The sequence below is a fragment of the Zeus faber genome (assembly GCF_960531495.2).
Source record: "Zeus faber genome assembly, chromosome: 8".
In the NCBI taxonomy this organism is placed as follows: domain Eukaryota; kingdom Metazoa; phylum Chordata; class Actinopteri; order Zeiformes; family Zeidae; genus Zeus; species Zeus faber.
The window spans coordinates 25,068,335-25,095,032 of record NC_137195.1 but is presented as its reverse complement, the minus strand read 5'-3'; the positions used below and the strand labels follow the sequence as shown (position 1 = coordinate 25,095,032).

Here is a 26,698-nt window from a genome sequence, read left to right as displayed (position 1 = left end):
CTTGCTGGAGATTTGAACCGGGACTGGTTGCCAAATGTCCGACAGTTTTTAATGAAATTGTGACTCATTTAATCGTACAAACAAATCTTACAAATAATTAAAAGCTCAACTCGCCCAAATCCTAAATGCCCGGAGAAAATCCTCTCTTCTTGATTTATTTTTCAACACATTCCCCTCATAAATATTCAAATATTGGTATTTTTGCAAATGATATGAGTGACCATTGCGTTATAGCTACAGCCAGAAAAGCTAAGCTCCCAAAATCTAGAACACAAAATTGTTCTTAAACAAAATTTGAAGCATTTCTGTGAGCAGGCCTTTCTCCATGATTCGTGGGACTTTGACACTCCTGCCATAACGCGACTGGTACTGGTTAATAATTCAGACTGTTTACCCCCTCCCCATTCCTAACCAACACTTAGCAGAAAGGCTTTAGCTGATGTGACCCCTTGTCGGGCCACCGTAAGCTTAATATTTCCAAATCCACGTTGGTAGCCATTGGCAAACGCACGTTTCTGCAGAGGTTTGTAAATGTATAGAAAATACGTAGGCGCCATTTTTTACATGTTTCCTTCTTGCAAAGCAGAGATGTACCACTCCATCGTCCTACAACGCCGCGGAAACCCAGTTCCGGTCTAGAGAAATGGACACGGAGAGCAACAGCAAAAGAAAACGGAGAAGCGGTGAGAAAGTCAGCCGGTCAGATGGGCAAGTGTTTGATTTAGCGCTGACAAGTAGAACGAGTGTGATCTCGCGGGGAGCTAATGCCGCTGTCATGTGGCAGCGCCATTGATGGAAAGAGGGTGGAAAAAAGAGAGAGAGAGAGAGAGAGAGAGAGAGAGATCTTCCTCGTTATCACGCAGCCACTTCAGCCAGAAAAGGCGGGGGGTGTTGAAAAGGTGCCAGGTAATTGGCTGGATAATGGCGACGCTCGGAAAGGATGGAGCTCCTCTGACCAAGCTGCGGAGCCGGCGAATATGCCACGGAATAACATCTCGACGTTCCGCCAAACGTCAAGCTTCACCGGTTGCCAGCCCCTGGACGTTCTGCTCTCAGGGTTTAAATGCGAGAAGCACGGCCTGAAATCTTCTGTGTGACAATTTACTCGGGATCGCCAGCGATGTGGAGCTCTTGAGAGACAATGCTGACGCCAAAGTAAGGTCAGTGGATTGTCCACTGCCATTTGAAATAACAACCCATTTCATGCACAGTCCCCTCTTTCATATGAAAGTACACTATTACATTCAAATTAGACACTCCAACACCATAAATGGGATGTCAATGGAGCTCAATGGGAATTCAACTGTAAAATACTCAAATGCACTATGGGATACATGTTTGGTCAAGGTGTAAAAGGAGCCATTGGTCGTCCATTCATTCATTAGGTTGCATCTTTAAGGATCAAAGAATGAACATTCACCGACTTTGGTAGTGTTGGGGAACAATTTATCATAGTAAAATGATATAGTTGCTTTTCGTATTTTATACGACCACAACTCATGTTGCCGTACTTCAAAATTGCGGGTGGGCGACACCTTCTACACCTGCCCGAGCCCCCGTTCTTTAACCTCAATATCGGATAAAAGAAAAAAAAACAAGATCTTTTAATTTCTCGCCGATGCCGGTTGCCCAGGTCAGAGCAGACAAGATAATGTGTGGGGGGAGGGGAGGGGAGGGAGAGAGAGAGAGAGAGAGAGAGAGAGAGAGAGAGAGAGAGAGAGAGAGAGAGAGAGAGAGAGAGAGAGAGAGAGAGAGAGAGAGGTGACAGCTTGACAGGGCAGAGCTCCAGAGGTGGGAAGGGAGGTAAACTGGTAATTGGAGTGCGGTGAGGGGGTGGAGGTGACAGAGATGAGCGGGTGAGCTGAGGAATCACAGAGGTGATGACTGCAGGAGGAGGAGGAGAAGAAGAAGAAGAAGAGCACTGAGCGCTGCTATCAAAGTGTCAGAAAGCTCCTCTCTCTCTCTCTCTCTCTCGCTCCTTTTCGCTCCTTCCCTCTCGTCCCTTGACAGATGTGTGAAAATCAGACGCAAAACTGATGGTCATGGTTCACATCATCATCATCATCATCATCACCATCTATCTCCAGTTGTCATTACCTGCCCCTCCCCCCCACAGCCCATATGCTTGTGTAATAGGGACCTGTCAGGTGGCTGGGAAACGGCCTCGCAACTTTCTCCGACGTGCGTTTGAGATTACAAGCATGTTCCTCTGCGAGACGGACGCGGCGACTTTTTTTTTTTTATTTTATTTTTTTTAATCGTCGCTTCGATTCGTCCGTTCGGCAGCGAAAGGGAACGAAGGCAAGCGGGAAGGCCGAGCGGCCCGTTCTGTCGTCACCCGGTGTGCGAGGCCGGGCAGCATCTGGAGCAGATGGGAGCAGAGAATTGTTTCCATCCCTGTTGTGCACAGCAAACTTCTGCCACGGCGTGCAGCAGGTCATCCATAAAGACGGGAGGCGGTGGCTACACCTTGGATGTGGAGGCCAGGAGATGTCTCTGCATTAATGACTCCAGCTGGAGTCATTAAGGCACTTTGTTTAGTAGGACACGACAAAGGAAAAAAAATATAAACACCGGGATAGACACAGACGTGCGCACGCGCACAATTAGAGCATGCACACTACACACCTACATAGATTACTAGCATATTACAAGATGCAACTAGACTTAAAGAAGGTTAAAGGATACGTTGGCTATGTTAGTTCCATCATTTATAACTGCTTTATAGTACAGCCTTGATTTAATATCGAGGTTGAACTATTTAATATTGCCAAACACAGCCCTCCACTGCAGCTTCTTAATGTTTAAATGCAGGCCAGTGGGGCAAATGTTTAAGCCTTAAAAAAAAAACCAAAACTGTTGAACCTCCTTTTCAAAAAGGGAAACATGATGTCACAATGTCACATGTGCAACTTCCTGTTTCTAGTCTCCTACATTAGTAGAGAAGTAGAGATAAGGGTATTTGTACGAAAGAGTCAAAAAAAAATCCCTGAAATACTTGGTCAAATGGCAAGGTAAAGACAATTTATCTTGCCATAACATAAAAAGTGAACTGGTCCGTTTCAAAAAGGAGATTTAAGATGCTCCATTATACTATAATACATGACGCTTTTCACCGAAGCGACTTACAACCTATTCATACACCGATGGAGGCAGCCATGCAAGGCTCACCAGGAGCAGTAAGGGGTTTGAGTGTCTGTCTCAAGGACCCTTCAGCATGCCCACCGCCAATCTTCCCATTACTAGATGACCTCCTGTGACAAGCTCTCAAAGAGTGGTAAGTTTCTCAAAGTCGAGTAAAGAGTACAGGGAGGTTGTGCTGCTATACTGGGACTTGCCACAATGTTCAAACGCCTTCAAAATAACAGGTACAAAACCTTTTGTACCTTTTTTTTTTTTTTTTTTTTCATTTTAAATAGAATTTAGGATAGCAAAGAACGTTTGAAAAATTGACCCAGCAAGTTGTGAATTAAATTGTCATTGATGCTATAATCCGTTTCTAAGGCTGTGGAAGCGCCCGAGCTACAGCTTGAGCCGGAGGCAGCTTGTGCATTCTAATAATTTAAAGAAAAAGTGACCTCAGTTTCAATAAAATATGATATATTTTACAGTTGACTGTGATGTGAAAATGTCTGCATTGTATAGAGAAAATGCTTTTCAAGGCCTACTCACAGTTTGGGTTAATATCTCAAATTCAATTTGCAATTTATTTAATGAGCAAATTTTGAGTCTTCATCAACATTCAAGTTTTGTTTTTTTTTGTGTTTCTTTTTAATTGAGCTAGCCACTTTAATACATGAGAGTGATTATGTCCAAGCTCGTGTCAGTATTTCACAATACAATGTGCAAAAAATTCTTTCCAGAGATACCTTCTAATCAGTTGCCAGTGTTGTTAGAGTCAGACAGCGATGTCATCATTATGTACAAAAATAAATCAATCTGAAAACCTTTGGCTTTTATTTCAAGATTAGCCTGTGCCCTCAATTCGATATCAATTTAATTACTTGACCCTCATTTACAGAACCTGTAATATGATTCCAAAGCAATTTAAAAGTTTCAATGGTATTTGCGGTAGTCTGTATTTCTGCCGTGACTGAACCGCATTTTTTTTTTTATACTGCGTTTAACCCCACTAACCAAAATTATCACAAAGTCACGAGCCACAAAAAAATTAAATAAAACGTCCTGTATGTTCTCCTCGAGTCACGGAGCGGCGTTGTTTAATTCAAATGACGGAGCGCTGACTCGGCTGTTTGAAAAAGAGCCTTTTATGGAGCCACCGGGTGAAGCCGCTATCGCCGCGTCCAGTAATCCCCGTGACCTCTCCCTCCCCGTCCCCGCTGCACGATAGCGCTTTAATGATTATTGCATCGACGGGAATCCTCGTGCACACAGACACACACACACACATAGACGGATCCAGTAAAAAAAAATAAAAAAATAAAAAATGCGGCGGAGCCCTGTATGTCTGATAAAAGATCAGAGCGTGTTAAATCCACATATAATTCGCGCCACGAGCAAAGAATAAGCGACTCCTCTAATGACTACCTGTGTTGAAGGCTTTCTTCCACCGTCTCTCTCCCTCTCTCTCCATTTCCCCATACACTAAGGCTTCCAATATTATTATTATTTTTTTTTTTTATATCTTCCCTATCATCACCATTGCTTTCTTTTTTCTTCATTTTCCAAATATCTCTATTTGCCCCCCCCCCACACATCTTTTTCTTCCCTTCTCACGCTCTCTCTCTCTCTCTCTCTCTCTCTCTCTCTCTCTCTCTCTCTCTCTCTCTCCCCCCGCCCCCTGGAGTCTCCGTCTTTTTCTATAATATGATGTATTTCATCAAGCCGTCTTTGAAGCTGTAAGCAGCCGCATTGAGGAGATTAAACAGAATGATTCACTTCTCATTAACCCGACAAAGGGTGTCCGTCTTCCGTCTTCTTGCCGAGTCGGGCTAACTGACGACACAGGCGGAACGTATGCGCGGCAAAGACAAATAACGAGAGGGGGGGGGGGGGTAGATAGTGCCGGCAGGACCGAGAATTGGATTAAGCACTTAATAACTAAAGCTATTCTTTTGAAATTCTCGCCGTCTCTCTCAAAACACACTAGCTGTGTTTCCTCCTGTGTTTAAAGCAAATGTGCTGATATTACACGGGCCGTAAAAAGGCGGTTTCAAAGGGAAAGAAAAATACTCCGCTACAAGCCGAAAGCAGTTTATTCTGCTGATCTTATAATGAAGGAAATCACCGACACCATTTTAATTGGAAAGACGAGTCCGGTGATGTACTTTAGGACTCGGAAGGATAGATTGCGGAACAGGTATCAGGTGGACGCACGGAAAGAAACATGCGGTTCATTACTCCGGCGACCGACCGGGCCCTCTGTGTTTCAGTTGGAAATGCTTAAAGCGCATTCCTTAACAAAATGTGTTTTGCAAGAATGACAATTAGCCCTGAAGGGTTCTTTGCTTTTGGAACGTCTCTTTTTGAGTGCCTAGAGGACGTTAACGTTACAAGCGGGGAACGTTAGGATGGGTTGGTTTTTTCAACAAACACATATCCGCCCTCATCCCAGGAAGCTGGCTCAGGATTGTTATTGACACATTTGGTGGCCTCTGAGAACAGGCAACGAAACGTCTCCATTTCCACAGGCCCGAGGACATTAACATTAGGATGACTGTCTGAAGAGTCTTCATTTAGCACCTTGTCACCTTCAGGAGACAAAGAAAAAAAAAAAACCTGGAAAGCTTGATCAAAATCAAACAAAGAGACAAACCTTTCATTACAATTAGAATCATTTCATGAGTGATTTCAAAGGCAACCCTGTAAATTTGAGTTCTAGATTATATATTGAGGTACCCGGTATATTACTCAGTAAGTTGTTCATAAAAACCAAACTTATTTGTCAAGCTTCAAATGTGATGATTATGATATTATAGGTTTTTGAAAACTCGAGTTTCGCTCTTGTATTACTTATATTTATCACATACTTAAAGCTTGTGATTTTCAGTTGGGTACTTTCAATTTGTATTGGGCTTCCAATACATGAACAAATATAATTAAAAATATTTTTTATAAATATATTCATGAATATAATATATAAATACATAATATTTTATATTAGAAAATATATATTTTTTTTTAAATCTAATTTATAACTGAATATAATTGAATATAACTTTTGATTATTTTAATTTGTAATGCTTCCCCAGTTAAGTTTCTAGTTTGCTGTGTGCTGAAAGTTATTTGCTTTAGAGTTCCTTTAGTTACAGAACAGCCAAAGTTACAAGATTACGCAGCAAATTAATGAATATAGGCAATGTAATTAAAACTCTGGTTCTTCCACTTAAACCGTGGCAATTTGCACTAAATGAAAGCGAAGGGAAACCTAATTACGCTCTGCTTTACAGTGAAGGCTCTGAACGGCACCGTCCACGTTGTCATTATGAACACAAGCCGCTCATGGTTACTTCAGAACGCTACACCGAGTAGAAAGTACTCACATTAATTAACCTGTAAACGCCCCCCACTTCCACTGAGCAGGCAGTACATCACCTCCATGCGCGCTCGCCTGGCGTCAAGTCAGGGCGAATTTCAACCCAGCGCGGGTTATGTTTATCAGTTTGGCGGGTGAGCAACACGCGGGAAAGGGGGGAGGCGGGGGAAGAGTGAAACTGTGGCGACGATCCACCCTTGAGTCAAGGTCGCGTTTCACAACGAACAAGTCAGGGGAAGTCATCTGCCGCTCTAAATACTCCGGTGGGCGCGCGGCTGAGGTAAGAGCTGGTGACGAGGAGACGAACACAATGACTCAGAGAAATATGATACGAGAGCAGTGCGTCAGCCGGGGAGACGCTCGTCAGCGTTGACAGCCTGAGAAGTATCGGCAGGCCTGCGTTTGTGAGTGCAGGTTTTTTTTTGTTGTTTTTTTTACCCACTCTGATCTCATGAGTCACTCGAGCTAGAGTTAGCGCCAACTTTCGGCGTGAGGGGGGGGGGGGCGACAAAACTAGAACCTAATAACAGGGGGGGAGGGGGGGGAACGGAGATGATTCACAGAGCTTTCAACGGGGAAACAAGAATAGAAGATGGATTGCCGGGAGAGCGTCACGATGTCTCTTCCGTGTTAAAACTCCGCCTTTAACACTTTCCCCTGTGGGTGGAGGACGCAACTGCACGGCAAAATAGTTTGAAAATATACAGCTTGAAGAACCCTGTTATCTGTTTATTTTGTAGGTATTTGTAGGGATATATATTGTAGGGAGGGTGCCCCGACGTCTCTGCCGCATTCAAACCTCGCCTTCAACACCCTCCCCTATGGGCGAGGGAGGGAACTGCACTGCTAAATAGTTCAAAACGTAACTGCATGTAAGTTGCACCGGTTGAGGAACTCAGCGAGGAGTTTATTTGTCGAGTGTTACAGTGCACTTAGCTTATAATTTAAAATTCCATTTTCTTTCCCATTTTGAGAATCCACTCGATGCATTTTTTTCGGTATTTGCCGACTCATAATCCCCTGGCGGAGAAACACCAGGATGCGACGTCAGAGCAAACAGAAAAGGAAAGGTGTCCAGCGGTCAACCGAAACGGAACGCTCGTTTCTGATTCAGACGACAGAGCGAGGCGGGCTGGTTCCTGCGCAGGAGATAACCCAGCGCAGCCTGAAACTGGAGCTAATATTTACACACCGTCTTTCAGGCAACGGCTACAGAGAGCCTGAGCTGATGGGAAACAATACTCGCAAGTTATGATTGCTTGCTTTATTGTCGCTGGAAGGGGAAAACAGTGTGAGCGGGATTAAACGGAGCGTTAAAGAAGGAGGCAAGGGGAAAAAAATATTCTTTGAAAGAGCGCGAGGGAGAGAGCGAGAGAGAGAGAGAGAGGTGTGTGTGTGTGTGTGTGTGTGTGTGTGTGTGTGTGTGTGCGGGTGTGTGCATATGCTCAGTTTTAAAGGGCTTGGTGGGTGGAGGTTGTTGAGCTTGTTGTTTTGCCACCTGCTCTGTGTGACCACTGGGAGGATAGAGTTTCACTGCTGTTCTGACATGTCTTCGGGACACACACAAACGCACACACACACACACACACACACACACACACACACACACACACACACACACACACACACACACACACACACACACACACACACACACACTTACATAAGTGTTAACTCGCACCCGGGCCACCTGTTTTCCTCCCTACCGATCTTTAGGGCTGGATCATATGTAGGAATTATTATCATTATAATAACTTAATATTATACAATAATACAACTTAATGAAAACAATAATAATAACCTATGTAGTAACGTTCAATATGGCATCAGACTGACTGAGAAAATGATATGATACTTAAAATATATATTTTAAGCATAAATTTGGCATGACTAATTCAATTTCATGAAAAGTATTTATTCAAAGTTTCTAAATGTAAAAGGATAATATTTCACGGTTTGTTTTCATTAGTTAGTCAAAAATAATACATGATGTTCATTTTCATTTATTTTTATTATTTTATTAGTTGTGAACCTTTCGTCCAGTTAGCCTGTGTGAATAAAGTAATTCAAAATTTTCAACAATAATAGGAGGGGGGGGGGTCCTTGAAATCCTAGGGAGGGGGGCTCAGTTTTAAGTCATAAGTCCCCAAAAAGCCAGAATACCACTGACATAAGGAATAAAAAATGTGGAATGGAAACATGGTGCCAACTTAATAAAGACGGCACGACGTAACGGTGGATCGCCCAGGCCCGCCCTGGCTAACATGGTGTCTCACTCTCTCTCTCCCCGATCCCCTCCTAGGATGACCAGTTAAACCTGTTAACGTTGGACAGGTCCAGAGGAGATTTCTCTCTCTTCTGTCTCTTTCCCCTCCTTACATCTCCCTCACTGTCTCTTTCCTGACCCTCGGTCACCCCACATCTGTTTTTCCTTTTTCAAGCAACAGCGGTGCTACAAGGACATCACTTGCTCTGTTTTAGAGGGAAGTTTGACCTTTTCCACTGTGTTTGGTGGATTCCTTGGTGTGGTGATATAAATGGGTGTTTTTTTCTTGTGTGGTTTCTAATGTTTTTTATTTTTTTTACTTAGATTTTTCGTTAGTACTTTATCATTGTTATGTATTTTAATAGTAATTATTATGTATATATGTATTTATTGCTTTGTTCATTAAATTGTTGTCCAGTTTTTTGTGCTTAAGCACGTCTGTCTGTCTCTCTCTCTCTCTTTCTCTGGTCAGAGTGGTTTGTAGAGAGGAAGTGGTGATGGGGAGGGGCATATAATCCAGTGTACGCTTGCCTTTTCAACAAGCCGAGGCTGCTTTGGGAAACGCCAGGAATCATTATCTATGAGCCGTGCGCAGCCTTGTGCACTTTCACAGACACGCACGCGGAAACACCTCAGCGTTGACTTGTTGTGAAGTTAATGAGTCGTTCTCTGTTGGTTTCCTGTTGTTTAATCGGAGGCAATTCACAACGCTGGGCTTGTTGACACACACACACACACACACACACACACACGCGCGCACGCAGACACACACAGACAAACACACACACACAGGAAAAAACATAGGCAGGAAGCGTCCCCCCCTTCTCACTCCCAGACAAACACAATCACTCAGAGAGGCAAACACACACACACACACACACACTCAGCGTATTTCCAAACCTCTGTAGATCTCCTAGGTACATTGGGGGGGGTTCCTCTGCTTCGACTACAGATAAAGCTTGAAAACATTAGTATAAAGTATTCTATATGCATGTGTTTTTGTGCTTATGATTTGGAACATTGCTAGTATACACGGTACAGCTGCACCGCCACTACTTAAAACTAGGTTACCGTTCCAGTGAAAAGACAAACCTCCAACTTTGTGAAAAGAAAACTGATAATGATATCCCGGCGAGCAAATGTCATTGTTCAGTTTGTTTGACATGTTTGTTCTGTAGCATACTGTCTATCCTTTCATCAAGGGTTTTCACGCTGACGTCGCCCGGTCCACACCGTCCGATCGCTCAGATGTAGTCGGAGGCTCTGGCTGCTCCGACAATAAATATCGGCTTTCTAGGTGTGTAACTGTTGTTCGTGGGTCACAAACTATAATTAAATACAAAAAAAAACAAAAAAACAACTAGGCAGTAAATTAACAAGTAGAAGGGGGCTAGTATGTAAAATAACTAATAATAACTTTATTGATGAGAGACACTGCCATGTATTAATATTCCATGTAACTTTTGGCAATATTCTTAAGGATTTTAAGTGGAAAGTGGATAACAAAAAAAGTGTGCGTGTGTCTGTTTGTGTGAACTGATGCTTCACACCCACGTTTAGGCCATTGATCAATAAAAAGAATGTTCTCGGGCTGCCTGCCTGGGTAAATAAGTCACTAAGTAAGCGTGAGTCAAAACCTACAAAAGGAGGCCTCGCTGAGACGTCCCGCCGGTGGAGCCCGCGCCAAAACCCACTTTCATCCTCCCGCCCCGCCATCTCTCTCTCCCTCCCGCTCTCCTTTCACCTCCCTCAAGTGATCTCACATGCTCTCTCTGTCTCTCTCTCTATACAGTTTTTTTCCATGCCTGGAGGGAAGCCTTCGCCCCTCCCGCCTACACCTCTGGTGAAACATTAGATCGTCGCTCGACACCTTAAACCGCCATCGAATGTGTGTGTGTGTGTGTGTGTGTGTGTGTGTGTGTGTGTGTGTGTGTGTGTGTGTGTGTGTGTGCGCGCTCGTCTGTTTGTAGGGCAATATACGTAACGGCGCGTCTCAGAAAACAAACAGCAGCGAGGGAGTATCCGTCTCAACACCGGGTGCACGTGGAGTAGTCACGCTACTGTGGCGTGTGTCCTGCTGTAACCCTCAATAAAGTGCGGATTAGCCCCTATCGCTGAACACTGAGAGGGATGAGTAATGCGCCAACACACACACACACACACACACACACACACACACACACACACACACACACACACACACACACACACACACACACACACACACACACACAAACTTGTGTATTACAGGAAATATTGGAACGCCATTAGAGACAATAGTCTGGGAGCTATTTGGCTGTAGACAAGCCTTTCCCGGAGAGGCAGGTAGAGCGTCAGGGTCCATCAGCGCTAAGTCTCAGCGTCGCTCTGTCTAAGGCCCCCGTAGTTGTACCGACACACTTCAGACACTCAAGGTGCCCTTAATACCGGGGGCAGCCTTCCAAAATAGCTTGTCTTTCAACGCACGAAAAAGGTTTTCCCCGTGCTGCATGCTCCGTGTCAAACCGCCACTTAAGGGATTTGAAAAGACAAAAAAAAAAACCAAAAAAAAAAAAAACATTGTTCAGCTCATTTTGATGCTGTCAAAGACTTTGACTAGAGATAACAATTATTGTCTCTACAAAAACAAACAGTGAAGAATATCAATACAAGTTATTGACTGAATTTATGAACTGTCAACTTTTTTTTTTTTTTTTTTTTAAACAGCCATCAAATTAATGGGCCTTTTCCAAATTATTGTTTGTAATTAAGATGTACCAAACAATATAATCATTGAATGTGTGTGTGTGTGTGTGTGTGTGTGTGTGTGTGTGTGTTTCTCTCTCTCTCTCTCTCTCTCTCTCTCTCTGTCTCATTTGGATTCATTTGGCCTCCCTTTTCTTAGCAAAATATTCAGGTGTTAACTGTGCTCATGTTTTGTGTCCTGACAAGCCACATATTTTGTCCTTTTCTTCAGTTTGCTCTGTGCCACCGTGATGCAAATTCAACTGGATGCGAAGTGCATCCAAGGTGATCAAAGATGCATATTTTGCTTGGCAAAGGTATTGAAGTGAAAGCCGATCATATTGAGCTGTACTGAAGCCCCAGGAAACAAATGTACATATACTGTATATTTGAAGAAATTATAGTAGTAAAATGTATTAATTTAAAAGTTGCGGGGAGTTCGCTTTGCCAAATTTAACCTTTAGCGCTCTGATCGATTTCACATAGATTGCAGGTCAAATATTTCCAATTCTTTGACTATTTGGTGATTTACAAACTGTTACTGCCCAATATAACATGTATATTATTTTCATTAATAATTTCACCAAATATCCAGTGTGACAGGGCCAGGAGATGCTCAGGTGGAGAATAATGAAGCGGTTACATGCAGAGTGTCTAGTATGCTCCCAGGACGCTCCAGCCACCTGCCTAATAAAGATGTGTTAAATGTTAGATGTGTTAAATTCATTTTATAGATACCTACTGGCTGGTTAATAGCTGAACTAATCATCACCCAGCTTTGTTGTTGTGTGTGAGAGACTTGACTTTTTTTCGTTTTTTGTTTTTTTTACATTTTAGGAGTGCACAACCCCTGCATAAACAAAGATAACTCAATAATACAATAACTATTACTTAATAACCATCACTTCAGAACTAAAACCCACAAAAATAATTGCATAATTACATATTTATCATAAACCCAGCCCACCAGGTTCACAGATACACCCCTCAGTTCCGAAAAGTCATCACCCACCAGGACATAATAGGCATGTGCTAAGAGGAGCCTCATCTTCACCTATCCCCTGACAAGTACTGGATCAACACCTCTTCTTTCTTCCAGGATAATCGGCCTATAACTCCAAATCGCCAACTTAGCTTCCCCATGAAGGGAATTGAGGAGAACCCCTTTATATCTCTGCACTACACTGTACTAGGGACAATAGACAGACATGGACAATGAGAACCCCGAGCAGTTTTAGCTGCCACCCCTTCACTAGTACCATCAATTCTCCCAATAGTTGGCGCTGTGTTAAGATATGGTTTCCAGCTCCCCACAAAAAGGACAGCATCTCTCCATAGACAGGTCCAGGTGTGCACTGTATCACCATTTGAGGTCTCCCATCCGTTTCTCAATGGGTTTCTTGTATGAGAGGCCACTAGCTTCCTTTCGGGGAAGAGCCTGACCACAACATCTCTGTACACGTGGTCTCCGCTAAACCACCGAGCGACACAAAGTTGAACACTTTCACACAGGCAATGCACACTGGCTGCTTCTCAGCCTCGCTGTGGGGTACACACACGTTCTGGAATCCTGAGGGTAAGCAGCTTTCCCTCCTCCAAGTGCTCCAAAGCCACCAAGATCCTTAACTCCAGAACACAGAATGCAGCTGTAGCGCTCTACAAATGTGTGGCCTATGTAGTCTATCCAAAAAAATCGGTCAGAGCAGCCTTTAAGTCGTCAAGCCCCCGTTGAATGAGGCGCACAGGGTTGACCCCAGCCATAACAGCCACAACCCCTTCCCAAATGGAACAAAGGCACTTCAAAGAGCCATGAGTAATGCCTATTGCTTCCCTGGACAGGGAGAAAAACTTGCAGTGCAGTCTCAAAGACCATTCGGTGATACAGTGCTAGCTCGACTTGCGACTGTAATTCGTTCTATAAGAACGGTCGTACGTTAAAACAGTCGTATGTCGAAGCAAGTTTTTCCGCATATAAATTATGAAATCATGAAGGGTGAAAATAAACAAAATACACAGCACAAACACAGTAAATATGAAAAAAATATCGATAACTACGTGCACACACGACTGCTGACTGACTGCTGACTGACTGCTGACTGACCGCCGACGCGCTAACTGCAAATTTCCACGGTCGTATCTTGGAGCAGTCGGTCGCAAGTCGATACAAATTTTCACGACTATCGCTACTCGCATCTTGGATTAGTCGTAAGTAGATGCAATCGTAAGTCGAGGTACCACTGTATCAGAAACACGGCCAAGTTAAGTTTCCGCTCCAGGTTATTACTTGCACTACAAAAATTACATGATAAAAAAAGATGTTTTGAATAATTGTGACAGAGAGCTGGCAAGTCTCACGCTTTGACCGTGGAACTCTTGCATATCAACCAGTTCACACGCCACACCTCGTATTTCTCCCCAAAATAAGTAAAATTACTTTTTTTTTTTTTTTTAATTCTATATATACATTTCCTCACTCGTGCTTGCTTGGTGCCCGTCACTGTTCCTGTGGTGAAACAGGGGATCCGTTCCGCACGCACGTTGCGCGAACGTCCACGCGCAACTCGCGATCCGTTCTCTGTGATCCGGCATAAAGGTTCACAGTTCCTCCAAAGAAAACAAATACAGAGAGCTTATTGTTAGATGTATTTATTGTCATTGAATGAAACCTAAATAAGCTGTGCGCTACCGTACGTGTATAAAATGTTGGATATCGCCCAAGCCTAATGGGAACTCAGTGGGTCGAAAAAGCACATTTAAAACAGGGGATAGTTCAAAGAGGCAGACGGTTCACAGAGAAAGTCTTCAGAAAATGCGGAAGAGGACAAATACTCTGCGTTGTATGCCCAGCATGCTGACAGCACAGGTTTTAAAAATAAATAAATAAATAACATACGGAAGAGAAAGCACATTGTCATGTAGTCAAAATCTACTGTATCTAATGCTCATGTTTATGTTTTTTAAGAGTTGCTGCTCTGCGCTTTAGATCTTCAGGCTCAACGGGCAGGTTCAATTATTTTTTAAATTAATCAAAATGAGCCCATAGTAGCCGTTACAATTAAACGTGGGTCGTGTCAAGAAAATCCATGAAGATATCTTTTGATTTCCTAATTATGTGCTATTCATGGATCACTAATGGCAATACCAGAAAATAAGCCCGATAAATAAAGCCACGCTCACGAGCGCAGGAGGACGGAAGACGCGATCGCAGCGCAAGGAAAACCAAACACCGGGAAATTTGAACCAAGACACCGGTAGATATGAACCAAAACACCGGTAAATATGAAGCAAAACACTGGTATACGTGAACCAAAATAACGTAAGTCAGCACTGCCAAGAATGCCTTGGTGACACGGGTAAGTCAGCACCCGGTCCTCCAGGTTGGGGGTTGGACGTGGGGTTAACAACCTCACCCCGTAAAAACATGCATGTTACGGAAACGACGAGAAGAAGCCATTCTGGTAAGGAGCAAATGGTGGGGACTCGTCGCCCAATGTTCCAGAAGGAACGAGAGGAACTAACTACTAACTACAACTACATTTATCCTGCTTTTCTAGTTTAAAAAGTGAGTGCCAGCCCCCACCCCACCTCATCAAAAGAGACATGAGATTCTGATGGCGGATTGGATGAGGGCCGGCCAGGGCCTCGGGTCAGGTTGTAAGGTTACGGGTCACTGTTAACGCTCAGCTGTTATAGTCAAGGAAATCAATCACCTGCTGACCCCGCCCTCCTCCCCCACGACCGGCCCCGGCGTCCCCAAGGACCAAAAAGTGAAGACGCACAACAGCTGTCTCGCCAATACAAACACTGATAACCTCCCGCTAATATGCCTTTTAGAAAACACGAGAGAGAAACAAGTGAGAGTGAGAAAAAGCGAGTTGGTGTTGTTTTTGCACCGTATTTCCGTGTTATGGTGCTATGTATTTTAGAATCATTTCTCATTCATCCTAATGTGCTCATCGAATGCCACAAAACGCTTTGATACTCAATAGTACTTGGCACGAATGAGTTGGTACTATGAGAGCACAGATTGTCAATAACTAGTCCGAAGGGTGAATGCAGAGCATGCGAAGAGCTTAATCCAACTGATACTGATCATGGAAATTGCTTCTTTAGCCCATATATAGAGAACATTTAGATTTTTGTGTTCAGTCTGTGTCTGTACGTGTGTGCGATAGAGATAGGGAGCAGGGCTTTGCGGTTGTGAGCACAATACCCTTTGGGGCAAAACCTGCACTGACCCAGGGGAGACCACTCAGCATCTCCACCCCTCCCCAGCCCCCTGGACATTGAATCTTGGATTTCTTTGTCACTTCTCCCGCAAACAAGCCTCAACTCATCCATTTGCTCCAACCCAGCTAAAGAAAACATACATATGACTGACACAAGGGAACAGGGACAAGGGACCCGTGGACACAACCATGCAACTATAGTGCAAATGAATACCTAAGCTTCTCCGTCTTCTTTCAAAAGTTAGCTCAGTTTGTCCTTTTGGTTTAGTCACACTAAAGCCTTTGGAATAGTTTGGGGAAATCAGACTGCGGTGTTATAGCAAACCACCGGAGGCGCGAGGGACATCCGGCAGCCCTATCCCGGCACTTCGCTCCGGAGACAACATGGCCGCCACGCCGTACAGCACGTTCACTCTGCCTATAACCGTCTTATTTCGGCGTAATAGGATTTCCTCCATACATCATTACATAAAGACTGTACTGCACTTCATGATGTGATTTTAATTGACGGCAGAACAGAGAAAATTGTGCCGGGAGAAAAAAAAGTCCATGTTGGTGGAACAGAGTACAATTAACAGTTTAATAAAACAATTATTCCAGTCCAATGCGAGGAATTATGTACGGCGGAGAACAATTCAATCATCCCGGAGAATGAGAAATGGGTTATTATGCCACTCAGAGCGTGCCGTGTTTGAGGCCGTGGCACTTTTTTTAGCGCTGCCGTCTGACATCTGTGACATCTGCTTTGCGGGGGGGGGGGGGGGATTTCCGTGCTGGAGTCCAAAACACAACAGGAAAATAATAATAATAATGAATAATGACAATAACAATGTCCAGTATAAGTTAACATTATTCAAGTCAGCTGCTCAATATTCCATATTTACCACTTTAATTCTGGTTTATGTACAAATGTGAAAAAAAACTCATTCAAATAAGAGCCATGCTTATTGCGGGCACAACACTTTTGTTGGTCATTGTTTTTTCCCCCCCAGACAACTGTTTCAAAGAGCTTTGAAACCCTACGGATGGAAACAGTCTGCAACAACAAGAAAGAGGCACCCTGAGAACCAAGAACTTCAGCCATGTAAAAAGGGAGGGAAGCCGGGCTCCAGAGCGGAGTTCAAGTGCTGTGGTGTTTCCAACCAAAGAATGTCGAGCAGGGAGGTCTGCCGGTGTGTGTTTCACCTGATAAGGAAGGCCCAGAGGCATGTGACCCCTGGTGACCTCTTGCAGTGATCTTGGCGTACAGCTGTTTGGAAAAGAAGGAGTCCATTTGCCTCCCAGTGTGTGTGTGTGTGTGTGTGTGTGTGTGTGTGTGTGTGTGTGTGTGTGTGTGTGAGTGTGTGCGTGCGCCTGCCTGTCTGTAAGCCTGTCTTAGATAAGCTCTGACCGGAGTCAAGTCAAGTTTATTTATGTAGCCCTCTCTCAACGTGACAGTCCCGAAAGGCTTTACTGGCCTAACTTTAAGAAAGGAGAGAAGGCGACACCCTCCCCCTTAACCCATGAGTGGCCGAGGAAAAACAAATACAGCTCGACTCCGTCTGTCTCTCTCTCTCCCCCTCTCCCCCTCTCTCTCTCCGATTTCTACGGTTCAACAAATGAGTGCGATCTGTGAGGCCGGGCGACAGCAGTGACCCGAGTGGCCGCCCGGCGTCCACACACACACACACACACACAGCGCATTGTTCGGGTTTCACCACAGCCCGGCGATCACAAGGGAGTGAATCAGCAAAATGCAACTTTGTGACTCAGAGCCGCCGCACAGAAACACAGGCAGGAGGGATGCGAGGAAGGTCTTTCTTTCTTTTTCTTTTTATAGGAGAGTTGTTTGAGATTCCGAACCGCAAATTGACTGGTCTATGTTTAGAAAGAGAAGAAAGAAAACCAAACTTTAACATACGTTCAAACATCCCCCATGTCTAAAAGACATTAACAACCATAAGTGTCTTTTATCCAAGACTAGGCCTTGGTTTGGTAGATTATGATCATAAATCTTTGTCAAATGTAAATAACGGTGTAAAAACAAATAGCTGACACTTATTCTCACAAACGACTGGTAGACTACTTTGGCACTTCCTTAGCACAGAGGGACAGGCTGAGCGTGCCTTGGCTTGTCCGGAGCACTGGCCCTGCTCCCAGTCTCAACTACACACAGGCCCCGGCACACTGGGGCCAAACCAGTCAGAACGCAGCGTGCGTGCACTGGTATCGATTTCACATGGGAGACAACCGCCACATAACTGTGAGTGTGTGTGTGAGTGTAACTAAAGCCAGAAACTCTGACCACACACAAATACACACACGGGTGGCCTAGTAGTTTATGTAAACAAGATCCAATGGCCCGATACCTCCTGTCTGGCAAGAGAGTATGTCTGTGTTGTGGTGTGTGTGTACGTGTGTGTGTGTGTGTGTGTGTGTGTGTGTGTGTGTGTGTGTGTGTGTGTGTGTGTGTGTGTGGATTGAAAGAAAATGTTGCGACTCATAAATCATAATTCTTCATTTTGCAACGCTATTCATTCTCTAAATAACAGTGTGGACATAGAATTGACGACAGAAATTAATATAGAAATGTAATATGCTGTTGTGACTCAATCTATGACATTAAAATTGTAATACACTGTAGACTTGTAGACTGCCCATCATGAAGGGTTCATTAAAGCCGCAAGAGCCTCACCTTTACAGGCAGGCCTGGCAAATATAAGCTACATCGGCTATGTTCGCTTCAGGGTTCTAAACGCAGTTTTCTGCATGCAGTTAAAAATATATCATTTTCGCCGTGCTTTCTTTTCCCTAGTTCGGCACACTGTGGTACCTAAACAGTCATGGAACTGTATACATCTGGTGTGGCTACAAGGCTGACGCTGGTGTGATGAAACGTGGCCTCAAAGTAACCATTTCAATGTGATGACAGCATTTTTTTTTTTTTTATTTGACCTTACTGTATAAATGACCGATGTCATGAAATTCTAGACCCACTATCCAGACACCTAGACCATTCAGAAAATGTATTGGATTTCCAGGTACATTTAAGAAGAGTGGGTTTATCTGAGCCATTTTTCTTGTCATCCAATCGTCAAAATCGCACAAATCTCTTAATTTTCAAAGGTTATACATACAGATACTCCTCACTTAAGGACCTACCTGTTTAACGAACGTTCAGACTTACGACCAGCTCTCTGACCAGTCTGTGTTGGACACTGTTTACAAAACCGCGGCGTCTCAGCGTCAAGCATCTCATTGCGCATCACCCTTTGTATACTATATACACAATATATACTATATACATTATATATACTGTACTATATACACTATATATATATATATATATATACACTCACCGGCCACTTTATTAGGTACACCTGTTTAATTGCTTGTTAACACAAATAGCTGATCAGCCAATCACATGGCAGCAACTCATTGCATTTGTCATTTGGCTTGTAGACATGGTGAGGATGACTAACTGAAGTTCAAACCGAGCATTAGAATGGGGAAGAAAGGGCATTTAAGTGACTTTGAACGTGGCATGCTTGTTGGGTGCCAGACAGGCTGGTCTGAGTATTTCAGAAACTGCTGACCTACTGGGATTTTCACCCACAACCATCTCTAGGGTTTACAGAGAATGGTCCGAAAAAGAGAAAATATCATTGCATTGCTGCCTCACAGCAAGAAGGTCCTGGGTTCGATTCCCGCCTGGGGCGCTGTTGGCACCGTGCTCCGGTGTGTTATCTCATAAATAGGCGCCTTTCTGTGTGGAGTTTGCATGTTCTCCCCGTGCTCACATGGGGTTTCCTCCACCTACCATCAGTAAGGACCCCCACCAAAAACATGCACACATCATCGTCTGACCAGCGATGGGCACTTGGTACCAGGTCCCCGGGCGCGTCAACAAATGCTGCCCACTGCTCCCGGCTGCCCCCCGGCGGAAGGACAAACCAGGATGTGTCAAATGCAGAGGCCTCATTTCACTGGCCACCATCCAAAAGCATGTGCATGCGTGTGTGTGCATGTGTTGTAGTGTTGTGTGACAATTAAAGATTCCTCTTCTTCTTAAAATGGACAATAGAAGATTGGAGAAACGTAGCCTGGTCTGATGAGTCTTGATTTCAGCTGCAAATTCAGATGGCAGGGTCAGAATTAAACATGAAAGCATGGATCCATCCTGCCTTGTATCAACGGCTCAGGCTGGTGGTGGTGTAATGATGTGGAGGATATTTTCTTGGCACACTTTGGGCCCCTTAGTAGCAATTGAGCATGGTTTAAACGCCACAGCATACCTGAGTATTGTTGCTGACCATGTCCATCCCTTTATCACCACAGTGTACCCATCTACTGAAGGCTACTTCCAGCAGGATAAAGCACCATGTCACAAAGCTCAAATCATCTCAAACTGCTTTGTTGAACATGACAATGAGTTCACTGTACTCCAATGGCCTCCACAGTCACCAGATCTCAATCCAATAGAGCACCTTTGGGATGTGGTGGAACGGGAGATTTGGCATCATGGATGCCAAATCTCCCGATTGGCATCATGGATGCCGACAAATCTGCAGCAACTGCCTGATGCTATCATGTCAATATGGACCAAAATCTCTGAGGAATGTTTCCAACACCTTGTTGAATCTATGCCACGAAAAATTAAGGCAATTCTGAAGGCAAAAGGGGGTCCAACCCGGTACGAGGAAGGTGTACCTAATAAAGTGGCTGGTAAGTGTATATATACTATATTTACTGTACTACATACAATATATATCAGGGGTGGGCAAACTACGGCCCGTGGCGTTGTTTAATCCAGCCCACGAGGCATTTACATTAACAACAATCCGATAATATATTTAAATTTGTAGTATTGATTTCACTGTTATTCTCCCGTAATGCTTAATGGTACAACAAGATGGCGCATTGCCAGGCTTTCTCTGATGTCAAGTGACTCTTCTTCACCTTCCCTGATCATCACATATGCATCACCCATAGCAAAATGAGCGGACAAAAAAGGCCCAAAATTGATGGCGAGTGTCGGGTTTTCAACAAAAATTGGATTGCAAAATATTTTGGCTCATTTTTGGAGTTAATGGGGAAAGACGATGATTTTCTCGAACTCAAAGACACACACTGGCTTTCTGATTTGGCGTTGGCTGTGGACATGCTGGCACACATGAATGAGCTGAAGGTGAAGCTACAAAGGAAAGATCAGTTTGTATACCACACGTATTCAAATGTGATAAGCCTCCAGGGTAAAATTGACTTTGTTCTCCAAAGAAATGACAAACAAATCATTTGCGCATTTTCCCACGCTAGCACTGCTGAAAGAAGCCCGCCCAACATGCCAGCAAATACAGTAAATTGCTGGACAACCTGCACGGAGAATTCTGCCGTCGATTCTCTGATTTTGAAAAGTTTGAGGAGTCACTTCAGCTGGTGTCATGTCCCCTGTCATTGGATGATGAGGCAGCAACGCAGGAATTACAGTTGGAGCTGATTGATCTCCAGTCTGACTCTGTCCTAAAGGAGAAGTTCAACTCCGTCAAACTGGACAAAGTTTTCAAACATCCGACAGTTGGCACAGAAGATGCCGGTGTTATTTGGATCTACCTATGTGTGTGAACAGACGTTCAGTGTGATGAACATAAACAAAACACTTCATAGAGCCTGGCTTACTGATCAACACCTGAGCGCTGTCCTACCAATTTCCACAAACAAAATGGCACCAGAGTTTGATGCGCTGGCAAAAAAAGGGTGACCAGCAACACTGCGCTCATTAAATCCATCAATGGTGAGTTGTTGTATTTTTAATTTAAAAATGAATGTATTCATTAAAAAAGGGGATAAGAGTCAAGAGTGCTTCAAAGACAGACAGGTGGAAAAAGATTTGACAAAATCAAAAAATACAAGGACAGCCAAAAATCCGTCTTTCATTCTTGGTGGGTCTGTGTTAGGGTGAGGAAGGTCAAGGAAAAGGGAGGAGGACAGTATCTTAAAACATGAAGCCAACAGACCTAAGTATTGGTCTGGCCGTCTTTCTGTACACACGCACACGCACACACACACACACACACACACACACACACACACACACACACACACACAGGTATCTACATTGTCTGAGGCAGAGAGCAGCCTATCAGTCGTCTCTTTCACGGGGGGGGGCATTTTAAAAAGAATGCCAGTCCCCTCCGCCCCCAAAAGCCGGCTTGTGAAAAGACAGGATTTCCATTTGTGGCCTTGGAAACCAAACCAGACTGGACATAGAGGCACAGAGCACAAGAAAATAAGATGTTTTATATGCACGGATGCAAGGTTGCAAGAATAAATGTTTGGAGATGAGAGGTGGAGAAGAGGGCGAAGAAAGCCAGAACTTGCAGCTGACAGCGACTCGTTACACACGGAACACTTGAGAGCATCGAGGAGCGAACAGTCTAATCACCCTCGTTTGGAAGTGAGAAGAAGGGCCTCCATCAAGTATCACCATAACTCACAGATGGAAAGATATACTCACTATCTCGCTGACAGGAGTTTGACTTTGATAATCTGCCTTGTAATTCCCTCGGGGTGGGGGGGCCTCAAAGCATGGTAAACACAAAGAAATACACATGTACTATTACATTAGAGCTCACGATTTTACATCTTGTAAACGAGCACTCCATCTCTCACGTCGATGGTAATGCACACACACAAACTGGGAGAGAAGCCGACAAAAAGGTCCCTGAGCATTATCACCACTCCTAAACTACTGCGCCTTCAAGATTCAACCACAGTCTTTTCAAATAGCCCTCGGCGTCGGGCCATTGAAAGCAGTGAACGGGGCGGAAAAAAAAAAAGTATAAATACAAACAAATAACATTAAAACAGATGAAAAAAAAAAAAAAAAGTTCAAACTCGCCTCACTGGAAGATTTAAAGATCAACATATAGTAAATTACATTGGCACTGACCATGTCAATGCTTTAATCGGACGGAGAAGATTTTCTTTATTCTAATATACAACCAAATGCATACAGACCTGGATATGCTACAATCCTTCTGTCTGCATCCATATTAAAAGAATGTACGACGTGAACTCATCATGTCAGTGTTTGTCCTGCAAATTCCTTTCTCCGCTCTGTATACTTGTGATGTAACTGGTCTTCCTGGCTCCAGCTCCCCTCTGCTCGTAAACATATACATTTTAATGCAGGGGATGCTGTAAGCCGATCAAAAATAAGCAATAAAATAAACACTAAGTGATTACGAAACAATAATAAAATAAATAAATACATAGATATGAGAGGTTTGTGGCTGGCAATAATGGATTTCTTTAGGTGCACCCTCACATAAAGATTGACAAAGGGCAGAAAAATGACCCTGACTTATTTTCACCAGAAAAGAAAAACCCTTTCAGAGGGTGATATCATGCCAGACTTATGTATTTATTCACGAATCCTTTTTGCGTATTGATGGATGAGTCATGCCAATGTTGCGCAAAAGATTATCTTTGATAAACCCAAAGATTAATCTCCCGACGTATCTCCTGTTGAAGGAGATTTGGTGCAGTGGAAGAGGTCAAATCCATAATGTTTAGAAGAAGGACACATTCCTATAATATTTATATGGACAATTTTGGTTTGAGCCCTCTGACCACATTTAATCCCTGTGGATAATATACATTTTTATTATTGGTTTCTGAGTGTGGCGCAAACCCATCCATCCATCCATTTTCCTCCGCTTATCCGGGGCCGGGTCACGTGGCAGCAGGCTGAGCAAGGAGCTCCAGCCCCCTTCTACCCGGCAACGTTTTCCAGTTCCTCCTGGGGGACCCCGAGGCGTTCCCAGGCCAGCTGGGATATATAATCCCTCCAGCGTGTTCTGGGTCTACCCCGTGGTCTCCTACCAGTTGGACATGCCCGGAAAACCTCCAAAGGAAGGCGCCCAGGAGGCATTCTGATCAGATGCCCGAACCACCTTCAACTGGCTCCTTTAGACGCGAAGGAGCAGCGGCTCACTCGTGAACAAGATCCCAAGATACTTGAACTCCTTCACTTGGGGCAGCAACTCGCTCCCGACCCGGAGGGAACAATCCACCGTTTTCCGGCAGAGAACCATGGCCTCAGACTTGGAGGTGCTGACTCTCATCCCGACCGCTTCACACTCGGCTGCACACCGCCCCAGTGTGTGCTGGAGGTCACGGTCTGATGAAGCCAACAAAACCACATCATCTGCAAAAAGCAGAGATGCAATTCTGAGGTTCCCAAACCGGACACTCTCCTCACCTCGGCTGCGCCTTGAGATCCTGTCCATGAATATCACAAACAGAATCGGGGACAAGGGGCAACCTTGGCAGAGTCCAACACCCACTGAGAATGTGGGCGCAAACCCAGAACAGATATAAGTCCCAAAATACGCACTTCATATCTTGTTCTATCTAAGTTTACACACATCACTTGATAAACAAACAAAAAACAACAAAGTAAGTTACTAAGAATCTGTGCTTTAAGCTACTTGTGTCTCTTATAAGGTAAAGGGAAACGTGACGGAGAACAAGATAAAGGTGACGTCAGGATAATATCGATAATAGGGTTGACGGTCGGGAGGTGCTCCCCAAAATGGGGTCCGGTCAGCGGGCGGCTTGAGTGACACAGAGTCAGACGGAGAATACACAAAAAAGATGTGATTTTCATAGAGTTGGCAGAGGAACAGAAGCCTTAAGTCCAAACAACACACCTAACAAAGAGAAACCTTGGAATGCCTTTCATACAACTACAGGCCTTAGTCTGATTTCAGCCACGCTGGATTTACACCAAAGGTCTCTACGGTACGGTCATAGCCGGTGGAGGCTTTGAGTGTAGCTGACGTGCACCTCCCAACCTAATCATCTGCTGTTGCTATGAAATCACTACAAGCGCACCTTGGATGATGTGGTCTCCGTGCGATCTGCACACAGGAGTTTGTTCGTTTGCAATCAGCAGCAGTTGATTGAAACATACATTGATTTGCATTTCATTAGATCTATTGGGCTCTCTAGTCTATCGGTTTCTACACAGATTAGACCTGTCTGTCTGTCTGTCTGTCTGTCCAAGCCTCTGCTTGTCGCTCTGCCCATCTTTCTTTCCGTCAATCCCTCGGCCTGTCTCTCTGTCTTCTATCCCTCAGCCTGTCCGTCTCTCGGCCTATCAGTCTAGCTCGGGTTACGTCGAGGTAATTCCCCCTCCCTCCCACGTCTTACCTCTCTTTGAGGAAGTCCACCACTCTCCTGAAGTCGTCGGCACAGTACTCCCTCTTCATGTCCATCAGGACGCTGTCCGAGGCCGACTGCACGGGAACATGCAGGAAGGCGTAGACCCGTGGGTGGTTGAGGATCTTGGCCATTTCCTGCAGAGATGGAGGGCAGGAGAGGGCCGGTGTTTGGGTACATTTTGCAGTGTGTCCTGGCCAGATATATTAAATAGTATCACATCAAATCATTGAGCTTTTGGCCAAAGACAATTAGTGAATAGTACAGGGATAGTATTAGTACATGGTTCTGTGTGTGTGTGTGCGTGCCCTGTTTTAAAAAAAATAAAGAAAATGGAATGAAAGAATCATTAAAAGACCATTTGAAATTTGGATCACTAGCCCTGAAGCACATCATATTCTTGGATTGATCACCATGGGATTTAAAGTAGCAGCCCTGGAGTGGTGTCTTCTCACCAGCTACCCGGCCCCCCAGTGATACATCGCAACTAGTTTGCAGGACTGCTTTTTAATTTCCTTTTTTTTTTCTTCTTCTTTTCTTATCTTCCAACAGGCAAATTGGAGGTCCCTGGTCAGATGACATTTAAAATGCATGGATCCGCCCCGTGAGAAAACGCGGGGATGGAGCGATTCCCCTCAACCCCCCCCCCCCCCCCCCCCGACCGCTGAAGGACGGGCGTAATACGGAGTGCGGTCGGAGTAATGATATTCATAGCGTTCCCGTCTCACCCTCGCTCTCCGGGTTACCTAAGAGAGTCCCGCTGACGTCTGGGGACGTGCAAGACAGCTGTTGGGAGGAGATGGACACATCTGGACGGCGGGAACTCTCATTTCTCTCTCTCTCTCTCTCTCTCTCTCTCTCTCTCTCTCTCTCTCCCCCTCTCTCACCTGAACTCCCTCAACGCTCCCTCTCCTGCTTTGTCTTGGATCCGGCTCACTCCCCCTTTCCCATTATTCTCTCGTTTCCCCCTCGCGAATGCCCATCCGCCCGCCTTCCATTTTTATCCGACTCTCTATTTATTCCAAGCGTAATACCGTTATAGAGTTGGAGAAAGAAGGGACAGAAAAAATGGGATATTTGTAATTCATTTCAGTCCGGAGCCACACCGAAATAGAAGGTGGAGGCTAGAGATGAAGGAGAGAGATTATAGATGAGGAAGAAAAACCCATAGAGGAAAGGGAGATAAAGAGAGAGAAAGAGGGGGGGGGTAGGAGAACAGTTTGGAGATTAAAAAATAAGAAGTAAAAAAAAGAAATAAATAAAGGTTTTCAGTAACTCAGCTAGTTCAGTCATTTGCTTCAAAAGGTTGAATCTCCACATTTTCCTCAACCAACAATTGCAACGTCAACTTAAAAGGAGACGCAGAGAAGGAATCTGGCCAGGCGCATCGCCGACTGCCTCGTGGGCAATTCTTTCCTGCAAAATATCCCCCAAATAATCGAATGATAGGTTGGAAAAAACAGAAGTTGATTAGATGTTTGTGTCGGACACCGGTGTTTTGCCACTATGAGCTTAACGCACGCCAGTGAAGTAGTGGCTGACGGGACTTTGCAAATCTCCCCGTCGATGTGATGCGCTGCCCGCGGAATCTACCGGATAACAAACTTTTTGACCAGCCGTTGTGGATCTGCGATGATTCTTGCGAGGTCTTTACAGTCCCTGTCACAATCCAGCGAGCATTGGAATCCATGCCTTGACAGACAACGCCTTCAGCCAATCAGATTAACCAAACACGTGACGCAATCACAGACGATCAATAATACAACCTACGTCAGCGAT

General features: G+C 44.4%; 1 protein-coding gene across 2 annotated transcripts in view; it reads right to left on the bottom strand.

Moving 5' to 3' along the window:
• Positions 1–26,698, bottom strand: part of cdkal1 (CDK5 regulatory subunit associated protein 1-like 1) — a 300,473-nt gene that overhangs the window by 91,331 nt on the left and 182,444 nt on the right. For both annotated transcript variants that reach the window (XM_080004992.1, XM_080004993.1), the window contains exon 10: positions 24,911–25,056. In XM_080004992.1, the coding sequence (XP_079861118.1) occupies positions 24,911–25,056 (146 nt within the window). The remainder of the gene's footprint in view (positions 1–24,910; positions 25,057–26,698) is intronic.